Here is a 12,765-nt window from a genome sequence, read left to right on the forward strand (position 1 = left end):
ACTGACCCAGAGATAGGAAACCACTAACATCACCACTGACCCAGAGATAGGAAATGACTAACATCATCACTGACCCAGAGATAGGAAATCACTAACATCACCACTGACCCAGAGATAGGAAATCACTAACATCACCTCTGACCCAGAGAGAGGAAATCACTAACATCACCACTGACCCAGAGATAGGAAATCACTAACATCACCACTGACCCAGAGATAAGAATACATACAGGGGGGAACTTTCAATCTTGGCATTATATGGGGGGGGGGGCACTTCCGGCTGCGGCCTTATACGGGGGGGGGGGCACTGCAATTCCTGGCATTATACAGGGGGGGCACTTCCAGCCTTGGTGTTATACAGAGGGGCGCTTCTAGCATTGGCATTGTACAGGGGGCACCTAGAATATTGGCATTACACAGGGGGGCACTTCCTGCTGTAGCATTATACTGGGGAAGCCCCTAGAGCCTTGGAGTTACACAGGGGGGCACTTTAGCACAAGACAGAGAGAAGGGAAAATAGCAGCCTTGTGTTACATGGAGAAACGGGTTACCGGTTACTCACTCTCTATGCAGAGCTCACACTCCGTGTCAGAGTCTCCACAGGGTGACACAACCCCGGAACCTGGTGGGCACATCGAGCAGCAGTCCCCATCCTTTGTGAAGAGCCCACTCTGGCATCCCTCACCTGAGGCCACCTACAGAGGAGAGAGAGAGACAGGAGATTAGAGGACGGTATCCTGGGCAGCTATATATGCCAATGGGCGAGGGGGTATGGATTATACAGAATGATGCCAGCCCTTTGTGATATCTAACAGACTTTGATCATTGATTTAATTAGATTTTTCAAAACAATTTTAAATAATCCACTGATCGCAAACAGAGTGACCTATATTCGTGGCCTACAAACAGGTGTGGTTCAGCCACAATATGGCCGCTTCCCCCAGGTCTATAGCAAAGTTATAAACTTTACTCAGATATATCATAACTGCGGCATAACGGACCAGACACCAATAATCACAGCTATAAAAAAACAAAACAAAAGACGCGATTTCTGCAGCAGGGAATGGTATATCGCCCCATACACCAGCGCTATAGGCTCCCTCCATGCAGGAGGGCTGAGAGGGTTAATCAGCACTGCGGCACTGGATGGGTTACATGAGCCTGTGCTGTTTCCTGGCAGACAGGGCTCACACTCTACACACTGACACCTCTGTGTAACAATCGCCTTTCATCCATTCACATGTATATGCCAGAAGACATCAGAGGATTTACCTGCTTGGTGGCGGTTTCACTCCCCTCCCACAGAGAGTCTCCCGGGTGGATGTAACACCTCTCCCCTCATGTTTATGCATTGCTTTCCTTGGAAGCCTTTATTTACAAGGGTACCCCAGGTAACCATCCCCACCACCTCCCCCCTGGGGCTGGCTACATCAGTATAATTAATGCCAGACATATAAAGGAGACACATACAGAGACTGGATAGAACAGAAAGCGCCACCATCGCCTGCCACCATCACACAGAGTGCTGCATACTAATATATATATATATATATATATATATATATACTGTATATCGTTACCTTATACAGCTATATTTCATACAATGAATTACACTCTTAGGTGCAGTGCAATAGAGGGTGCTCAGGGCCTGATTCAGAGGCGCTTGCTCTGAATCAGGGCGGGTGCTGGGTTTTTTAGGAGAGGCCTCCTGGCCGCTCGCATAGCTGTGGGTGACCACCCACAGCTATAGCGAGCGGCCATGATGATGGTCGCGATGGTCAAGACCATCGGGACCATCGGGCTTGCGATGAGACCCTTGTGGTAGGGTTCTCATTCATTGCAAGCCCAAGAAAGATTTTGGCTCTAACAGAGCCGGAAGCTCTCCACTGACATCACTCGTGATGTCAGTGGGGCCGCCCCCAAACGGCAAGCGTTCCCTCGGGAACGCCTCCGTTTGGGCAGCCACCCCCCCGGCCCGCCCACCACATGGGGCGTGCTGTCACTCAACATTGACAGCTCGTCCCCTTTGGTGCGAGACCCAGAGCGACGGATTGCCCGTCACTAGCCGGGTCTCGCGTCTGCGCACGACGGAGCCGGCTCCATCGTGCGCATGCGCTGTGGGCCACCATAGACCCGGTTGCGAGTGCTCAGCGCTTGCGACCAGGTCTGAATCAGGCCCTCGGAGCCTTGTCCTTCCTCCTTAGTATGACATACATGTTATTAGTTTGCTATCAGCATACTGTACGTTCTCTGAATACACACACAGGACTGTAAGGCGTAAATTTACTAAAGAGAGAGATTATAGAAGTGAGTTTTAAAAGTGATGTTACCCATAGCAACCAATCAGATTCTACTTAACATTTAACTAGCACCTTCTAGAAGATAATAACTACAATCTGATTGGTTGCTATGGGCAACATCAATTTTAAAACTCACTTCTAAAAACTCTCACTTTAGTAAATTTCCCCCTAAGCCTCAGTCTACAACACATACCAATCCCCTATATACTGCATACTAATCCCTATATACTGCATACCCATCCCTATATACTGCATACCAATCCCTATATACCGCATACCCATCCCTGTATACTGCATACCAATCCCTATATACTGCATACCAATCCCTATATACTGCATACCCATCCCTATATACTGTATACCCATCCCTATATACTGCATACCAATCCCTATATACTGCATACCCATCCCTATATACTGCATACCCATCCCTGTATACTGCATACCAATCCCTATATACTGCATACCCATCCCTATATACTGCATACCTATCCCCTATATACTGCATCCCCATCCCTATATACCGCATACTGCATCCCATCCCTATATACTGCATACCCATCCCTATATACTGCATCCCCATCCCTATATACCGCACACCCATCCCTATATACTGCATACCCATCCCCTATATACCGCATACCCATCCCCTATATACCGCATACCCATCCCTATATACTGCATACCCATCCCTATATACCGCATACCCATCCCCTATATACCGCATACCCGTCCCCTATATACCGCATACCCATCCCTATAAACTGCATACCCATACCTATATACTGCATACCCATCCCTATATACCGCATCCCCATCCCTGTATACCGTATACCCATCCCTATAAACCGCATACCCATCCCTATATACCGCATACCCATCCCCTATATACCGCATACCCATCCCCTATATACCGCATACCCATCCCCTATATACCGCATACCCATCCCCTATATACCGCATACCCATCCCTATATACTGCATACCCATCCCTATATACTGCATACCCATCCCCTATATACCGCATACCCATCCCCTATATACCGCATACCCATCCCCTATATACTGTATACCCATCCCTATATACTGTATACCCATCCCTATATACTGTATACCCATCCCCTATATACTGTATACCCATCCCTATATACTGTTCCTATCCAGGCTGGGTTTTGTGTTACTGTTTGTGTAGCGCTGATTGAACTGGCTGCACGGAGTCGGAGAGGACTATAACACTAGACCCTGTGTGTCTATCCAGGAATACGGGGGCCTGTAATGCCCCCTGGCAGGGGAACGGCCGATGTACTGGGTTCTCTGTGCCCGCCGTGTGCTGTACTATCAGTGCCCGGCTGCTGGAGGTGGCAGGGAGCCAGTGTGCAGTGTGTGGGTTTCATGCAGTTTATGTAACTGAGGCCAGCACTGCACAAACACACACAGCCGGCAGCTCACGTCGCACAGGTCCCCCCTTGTTCTGGTGACACACATACACACACATACACACACACACACAGACACACACACACACATACACACACACACACACACACAGACACACACACACACACACACACACACACACACACACACACACACACCTAGGCTGCGTAACTCCTACACAAGAGCCCTATATGTTGGCAGACAAGCAGCCGGGACTCTAGAGAGAGCAATGTGTGCCCTGTGATTAAAGAGAGAAAAGTATATATATATATATATATATATATATATATATATATATATATTATGTGTGTGTGTGTGTACATATGCACTTAGGGCCTGATTCAGAGCCAGACGCAATTAGCCCTCGCTCGTCCAGAAAATAGGGGTGGCTATTCAAATGAACCGTTCACTCTTTGCGGTCTGTTCACGCCTCTAGGTCTGGACGAGCGAACAAAACTTGCGGTCGTTTTTTGGGAAACTACGCCCCCTGGCCGCTCGCATCCTACGTCATGTCCGCTATTTATTAGATTAATCGAGTACATCGACCAGCGTATGAACTGCTCGCTATTCTTGTGGTTGGTTTTTGCTACCACAATCATGCGAGCAGTTCTGACTATAAAATAACCCAGTGACATGGTCAATGACGCTGCTGTATTAAATATGCACACCCATAAAACGCCCGCTTTGACCTTTAAGCACGCCTGCGTTCTGATCTCCACTCCCCGTTTTCAAGAACCTTCCCCCGTTACCACCCACATACGCCTCTTTCTGTCACTCATATTAGCAGGCATTCGCTATTTTGCGAGCACATGAATTTCAACCGCACTGACTGGTTCGCGCATGCGTATAACAATCCGTACGCATGCGCAGTTGGGCAAACATCGCTCGGAGCTAACGAGCGGCTCGGAATCAGGCCCTTAGTACAGTAGTCCTGCACATTTAGAAAGGGATGGAGATGCAGGAAAGCCACCTTCTCAGTGATAACGGCGGCTTCAGAGCTACAGAGGGAGAGGACTGCGGCACGGCCGGGTCACACACGTGCGTCCTCACACCAGCCAGGGGGGGCTTTCAGGAGACAATCTGCCTCTCCAGTTTTATACATATCCCCAGCGTTGTACAAGGATAACTCACAGACACATTTAATGGGGCGACAGAAAAATAGAAAACCTCTTCATATACAGGTTAGCCGTCCTCTCTATCCCAATATTTATAGAGGGACTCCCAAATATAGCAGGTCATTCTGCCGCAGAGCGCCGATACGGCTGGGAACCATCCTTGTAATCTATCAGCAAGTGTCAGGGACGACAGTGCAGCTCGCCCGCTCACCCAGGTGGTGGCATCTCCCTTACATCCTATATATACCAGGCAGAGGCACAATGCTTGGACCTGATTCAGACCCGGTCGCTAGTTGCGGACGCTCGCTCCTAGCATATGCAAAATCAGGTTATTGACGTCATGGCAGGCGATCGCTCGCCAAGGCATAAGCACGCCCACTCTGTCTTGGCGAGCGATCACTTTGTGTATGTAGACGCCCATTAGTGTGTCTTGACAAGCCCACTAGCGCACGTCATCTCCAGGAAGTGTCTAAAAACATTGGTACATCGAGGACCATCGGAAACGATCGCAGCGCTTGTGGTTGACTCTACCCTCACAAAAGCACTGCGAGCTCTTCAATGTAAAAAACCACCAAGTGACGTGTAGTAGGACGCAGCTTTGCTAATTACGAACACCCGCAAAACTCCGTTGGTCACTCAGACACGCCTCCGTCCGCACATCTACTCCCCCGATCACAAGCACCTTCCCCTGTTACCACCCTCAAACGGCGCTGTCACTCAAAGTAGCGTCCAGTCTGTGTACTACGAGCGCAAGATTCCCCATCGCTAAGACTGGCTTGCGCACTGTGAATTATACACATGCGCAGATGGGCGACTATCGGTCAGTGCGAGCGGCCGCAGCTTAGCGAGCAGGTCTAAATCAGGTCCTCTGTCCTTGTACAGAGTCCTACTGAAGCTCGGGCCCAGGAGACAGCTCTCCGGATGGGTTATTGGCCACCAGTCTGTGTTTGGTATAGTACATCATGTATGATACATTAATGATGCAAAATACTATGGTTAAAGCGTGACGCTGGGTGCGGGCTAAGGGACACAGGACATGACATCCTAGCCCTATGTATCATTATACACCATGGGGAGAAGAACAGCTGCCTCTAGCTTGTACTGAGCGAGTGCCCATACACAAGGCAGACATGAATCATGTCAGAAACAGAAGGAGTTTGTGGCTGTCGCTATCAGTTCCTCATTGCTGGAAGGATTCAATCACTGATGTCAGCAAAGGCCTTTCCTTACAGAAGAGTTATGGGCCTCAGGAACCCCCCCCCACCCCTCCAATGCTATAAAGGGTTAAGGGACATGTTAGTGAATCATCCCCACCCTGGTGCCGGATCCTGTTCTAATTAAGCAGCATTTTCTCCTCCATTCTTCTGTTCCTACAATGATCGAATTACACAGAACAGGCTCCATATTTGGTGAGGACACAGCTGTCTCTCTCCCAGCGAGCCCACGGCTTGGCATTCAGCATCTGGAGACAGTCAGACATCAGAGCGGGACCAGGGAAGGGGTGGAGGCTGCCTACTGCTGATGCCAACCACCGAGTGCCAGCGTGGAGGTTACGTTATCCTTGTGTAAGAAATTATACCACGCGAGAATCATTTCTGTTATGGTGATGAGAAAATTTTCCGCCGACTTACCGCTGTGGTAAACCATCCCTTATCGCCGCGATTTACCAAACACAATGGTGCCAAAGAGAAAGCTGAGCTGTTCTGGTGATCCTGGCGTGGAGTGATAAGGATTAACGCACAGCTGCAGCTTCTAGATGTGCGCGCGCGCGGACTGTCTCACGCATGGCCGATTTGGGCTGATTCAGGTGAGGACGGAATTGCGAAGCCGCACACAAGCAGAGCAGCCGTACAATTCCGTCCTTGCAAATGCAGCAAGGGGGCGTCTGACATCCACTGCGATCCCAGCGCTGCGACCGAGGTCACAGCCTGATTACCATCGCGACCAATAGCCGCGATGGTAGACAGCACCAGCCAGCTGAGTAAGCCTCATATTGGCCGGCTTGCGAGGTCAGGAAACTGTCAACCAGGCAGAAGCATAGCAGGGGCCGCGTGCGATCATAAGGACCGGTTCTGCGCATGTGCAGATTGCTGATAATCTTACGTACACCGCTGAAACAAGCCCTAAGTTCCATTAGTAAAATACATTTTATATATGATATACACACAGCTATACACATGTATATAGATCTGTTATCACCATACATAGAGGTATAGCAGCTATACTAGTGACTTGTTATGTATCACAAGTACAACCAGCAGTTTTTGTTGGAAATAGTTTATTTTTTTTCGCTCTAGTAAATGACGCTAAGAAATACTCACACTACAAAGCTTCTCCAATGTCTGTGGGAGATGGACAAGTAAAGACAGGGGATTTAGGGCTGGATTCAGAGCCGCTCGCTAGATCCGTACGCTCGCACCCAGCATATACGCAAATTCGGCCAAGTGTCGGCATGGCTGGCGATCGCACGGAAAGGCATAAGCACGCCCACTATGTCCTGGCGTGCGATCGCTTTGTGTATGTAGATGCCCACCAGCCTGTCTTAAGACGCCCAATTGCGCACGTCATCTCCAGGAAGTGAATGCATCCATCGGTACATCGGGTACCATCGGAAGCGAACGCCGCGCTTGAGGTTGACTATACCCTACTATACCCTACCGCAAGCAGTGTACAATATAACCAGGTGACGTGTACTATGACGCTGCTTCTTAATTATGCACGCCTTTGAAACAGCGTTTATACGCTCAGGCATGCCTGCGTTCGAACCTCCACTCCGCCGTTGCTAGTGGCCTGGCCCTGTCACCTCCCACAAACGGCCTCTCCCGTCACTCAATGCTCTGTGAGCGACCGCTTCCCGATCTCTCATACTGGTTCGCGCACGCGCACTGCTATGCATGCGCAGAATGCGAAAATCAGTCAGCTACGAGCGAAAGTTTCTTAGCGACCGGGTCTGAATCAGGTCCTTAGTGCCAAATGGTGACACTTCCATATCAGGGATTAACATCGCCCATTGGACAGCCATGTCCCAAATGTGACCGAATGGAAATCTTTTGACCAGATACAAATAATCAAAGAGCTGGCTGCAATTCAGGACCCCTAAAGCCATTATCACCTTGCTCTAGACGGGTGTCACACATTTCCTAAGAAGGGCGCCCTCTATTGTCAATAAGTGTAAGTGCAGACTCATTTATTAATTGCTAATTAAAGCAGCAATCTTTTCTTTAAGTAGGAAGTTCAACATCGTCAGAGCATGCCTTCACATTGTTCTCAGCCATCTTCGTAAAACTCATTATCTCCTTTTCAAAATCTCTCTGGAGGGCAGACAAGTATGGCTGCAAGTCACACACACCACAGACTCACAACTTTCAGCATGTCATATGAGGAGGAGGGGTGAGGATTTGCAATAAGAACAGAGGCCCTGATTCAGAGCCGGACACTATGACAGAGCGCTCGATATGAATCAGGGCCGGGCTATTTTTTTTTTTTAGAACGGCTTCCTGGCCACTCGCACAGCTGTGGGTGACCACCCACAGCTATAGCGAGTTGCCAGGAAGATGGTCGCAATGGTCAAGACCATCGCGACCATCGGGCTTGCGACGAGACCCTTGTGGTAGGGTCTCGTTGCCGCAAGCCCCAGAGAGATTTCGGCTCAAACAGAGCCGAAATCTCTCCCACTGACATCACTCGTGATGTCAGCAGGGCCGGCCCCAGACGGAGGCGTTCACATGGGAACGCCTCCGTTTGGGCAGCAACTCCCTCGGCCCGCCCACCAAAGGGGGCGTGCTGTCACTCAACATCGACAGCACGCCCCCTTTGGTATGAGACCCGGAGTGACGGATTGCCCGTCGCTATCCGGGTCTCGCGCATGCGCACGACGGAGCCAGCTCCGTCGTGCGCATGCGCACTGCAACACCATCGACCCGGTTGCGAGCGCACAGCGCTCGCGACCGGGTCAGAATCAGGCCCAGAGTTCACAAAGGCGTTCCAAAGCCTCTCTGCTCAATACACCATATGACTGTGGTTGTCATGGCAGTCCATAATCCTTTGTAGAATTATAAATAATAGCAGCATGAAAGTAAGAAAAAAAAAAACAATGAGAAACAATAATTACTGAGCTTTTCTTACAGCGTGCCAGAGTGATTTACTTTGCTAAAACACACCTTTGATTTACATTGGACTCTGGCGTAAATAAGGAAAAAAAATCTCCCGTTCATTATTAAATACAGACCAAGCCCTCAGGACCCTGTTGTAAATCAGCTCATCCCCACACTGCAGGAGAGTACTTATATTACAGCAATGTGACTGCTGCATCTTATGAACAATGATCCCTATATTCTGAAGCTCATGACAGCAGTAAACGTGGGATTTTCAGAGTCGTTTAACAAGTTTTGTGAAATTGCTGCAAAGTGAGCGAAGTTTAGATGCAATTCCTGCTAAGGCCGGCAGCAGCCTCAGGAACAGAGATCTCTGCCTCCGCACATCAGAGACTCTGCGGGGGTCCGTGCACACAGCTGAGAAAACGAAATTCTGGCACCTGAGTGCGACCGATCGACTGCTGAGCATGTGTCCGGCATGTGCAACGCTTCGGAAATGCAGAGCTGATCGTACCCCCTCTTGCAGAGCGCAGTATTTCGCAAGTGCAAGCACTGATGACAATGACTTGTAGCAAATCAGGCGCATGCGCTACGCAAACAGATGCGAGCGATCTCCAGGTGCCCTATAGAGATCAGAGATCTACGCATGTCCCAGTGGCTCGGCCTGTAGATCGCACCCTATACAGGGTCTAACTAGAAGGAAAGTGGAACATGAGATGAGTGTACGGGATGTAGTCACTAGGTTGATATTTACAATGGTGACACCATGCTTTTGACATTGTCAGAATGTAGACATTAGGGTTAGGTCACAGTACGGGAGGGTTAGGGCACTAGGGGGAGGTAGGGTTAAGCTGCGGAGGGGTCGAAATTAGGGTTAGGCTGCATTACGGGAGGGTTAGGCACTAGGAGGTTATGGTTAAGCTGCGGAGGGGGGGGATAGGGTTAGGCTGCACCATGGGAGGGTTAGGCACTAGGGGGAGGTTAGGGTTAGGCTGCTGAGGGGGCAGGATTAGGGTTGGGCTGCGATATAGGGAATAGGGAGAGGCTGCAGACGGGGTGATTAGGGTTAGGCTGCAGTACGGGATGGTTAGGCACTAGGGGGAGATTAAGGTTAGGCTGCGGTATAGAAGGGTTAGGCGCTAGGGGGAGATTAGTGTTAGGCTGAGGTACAGAGAGGGTTAGGCGCTAGGGGTAGGTTAGGGTTAGGCTGAGGTACAGGGAGGGTTAGGCACTAGGGGGAGGTTATCGTTAGGCTGAGGCACAGGGAGGGTTAGGCACTAGGGGTAGGTTACGGTTAGGCTGAGGCACAGGGAGGGTTAGGCACTAGGGGGAGGTTAGGGTTATGCTGAGGTACAGGGAGGGTTAGGCACTAGGGGGAGGTTAGGGTTAGGCTGAGGCACAGGGAGGGTTAGGCACTAGAGGTAGGTTAGGGTTAGGCTGAGGTACAGGGAGGGTTAGGCACTAGGGGTAGGTTAGGGTTAGGCTGAGGTACAGGGAGGGTTAGGCACTAGGGGAGGTTAGGGTTAGGCTGAGGTACAGAGAGGGTTAGGCACTAGGGGGAGGTTAGAGTTATGCTGAGGCACAGGGAAGGTTAGGCACTAGGGGTAGGTTAGGGTTATGCTGAGGTACAGGGAGGGTTAGGCACTAGGGGGAGGTTAGGGTTAGGCTGAGGTACAGGGAGGGTTAGGCACTAGGGGGAGGTTAGGGTTATGCTGAGGTACAGGGAGGGTTAGGCACTAGGGGGAGGTTAGGGTTAGGCTGAGGTACAGGGAGGGTTAGGCACTAGGGGTAGGTTAGGGTTAGGCTGAGGTACAGGGAGGGTTAGGCACTAGGGGGAGGTTAGGGTTAGGCTGAGGTACAGGGAGGGTTAGGCACTAGGGGGAGGTTAGGGTTAGGCTGAGGTACAGGGAGGGTTAGGCACTAGGGGGAGGTTAGGGTTATGCTGAGGCACAGGGAAGGTTAGGCACTAGGGGTAGGTTAGGGTTATGCTGAGGTACAGGGAGGGTTAGGCACTAGGGGGAGGTTAGGGTTATGCTGAGGTACAGGGAGGGTTAGGCACTAGGGGAGGTTAGGGTTAGGCTGAGGTACAGGGAGGGTTAGGCACTAGGGGGAGGTTAGGGTTAGGCTGAGGTACAGGGAGGGTTAGGCACTAGGGGGAGGTTAGGGTTAGGCTGAGGTACAGGGAGGGTTAAGCACTAGGGGTAGGTTAGGGTTAGGCTGAGGTACAGGGAGGGTTAGGCACTAGGGGGAGGTTAGGGTTAGGCTACGGAGAGGTAGAATTAGGGTTAGGTATTAGAGGGAGGGTTACGGTAAGAATAAGAAATACAGAACGCTGGAGGATCAGAGGTCTGCACCAGAAGTGACGTTCACATGACCGCTGGGACCCAGAAGCTGCGCTGGAGCCGCTGCAGCAGGTAAGTGACCGTTGGGCCACCAGGGATGATATGTCAATATTTTAACATGTCAACATTTCATCAGTGTCTACATAAAATATGTCGACATGGTCAATGTCAACATTATAACCGTACAGGCAGGGCCAGATTAACAATGGGGCAGATGGAGCTCCAGCTCCAGGCCTTCACATAGAAATAGGCCCATCAATATGACAGCATGATTAACAGCTGCCTAACTGGCCATAAATTTTAAGTATATAAATAGTTTTTCTAGTACCCCCCCACAAAAAAAAGATGCAATTTTTCTAATTCTTTGTAGTTAGTGTTCATAGTGCTGGGGGTGTACACACCAAGGTGACTCTGACCACACTCACACAGCACCGAGCACAGCTCTTCCCCTTCTCAGTATAGGCCTTTGAACATTTTCAGCTCCAGGCCCATGTGGGCCTTAATCCGGCTCTGCATACAGGGACACTATACAGTCAGTCTTGAAAAGAGTTGAGCAATAGTTTTGTTTTTAGACTAATGAAATGAGACTCCGCAGAGAGGGTGCATTGGCTGCACGCAATGGATTCAGTATGCTGGCCGCCTCCTCATACCTCACTTCTGGGAGGTGCAGACTGAGGCACGAGGGAAAGAGGTGGGCGTGTCTAGATGACGCCATTCGCATCATCACTGAGTTCAGTGGGTGTGGCTTGGTGATACCTCACTTGCAGACAGGTGAGCCTCCATAGTGTCCCCCAGATATTCCAGGAGAGTAGGGAGCAATGTCAAAAAGACATACACAGATACGCTACAGATCACGTGTAGACAGATCCTCCAGCTACACCATGCATGTGGGAATGATGGCGGCTTCATGTACAACCCAACTAGAAAAAATATAAAGAGCTGACAGACAAGCGGGGAGCGATTTTCAGTATGTATATAATTAACACGTGTACACACACACATACATACATACATATACACATACACATACATATATACACACACACATATACACACATACAGTACATGGCCCAGTGCAATGTGCTAATTACGTCCCCAGGAAATAAGATAGTAAATGTCGTTTTTATATGGTCTGACCACTTAATTACAGAGACTGACTGCAAGAAAAAACTGTAAATAGGGGACTGAGGAAATGTCTCTGTACAGATGAATGAGAGACTTCTCTCTCCTGAAAGACCCTCTTCACATGCTGGACCTCCCCCCCCTTCCTGTCCGGTCCCTCTAATGCATTGCTGGAGCTGTACCCACAGGTTCTACAGCTATTTACTAGCGAGCAGAGAGACCTGCCTATGTCTCTATTACTGCTATATGTATGTTACATGTATGTATGCAAGTTATATTTATGTATGCATATTATATGTTTATGTGCTATATGTACTGTATATCTATGTGTGTGTTGTATGTATATTTATATATG

At 49.7% G+C, this 12,765-nt stretch overlaps 1 protein-coding gene across 2 annotated transcripts in view; it reads right to left on the bottom strand.

Moving 5' to 3' along the window:
* LOC148518681 (tumor necrosis factor receptor superfamily member 16-like) overlaps window positions 1-12,765 on the bottom strand; it is a 41,208-nt gene that overhangs the window by 19,249 nt on the left and 9,194 nt on the right. For both annotated transcript variants that reach the window (XM_088477198.1, XM_088477197.1), the window contains exon 2: window positions 563-695. In XM_088477198.1, coding sequence (XP_088333324.1) covers window positions 563-695 — 133 coding nt within the window. The remainder of the gene's footprint in view (window positions 1-562; window positions 696-12,765) is intronic.

The sequence above is a fragment of the Taudactylus pleione genome, unplaced genomic scaffold, assembly GCF_031769625.1.
Source record: "Taudactylus pleione unplaced genomic scaffold, aTauple2 ptg000200l, whole genome shotgun sequence".
NCBI lineage: Eukaryota > Metazoa > Chordata > Amphibia > Anura > Myobatrachidae > Taudactylus > Taudactylus pleione.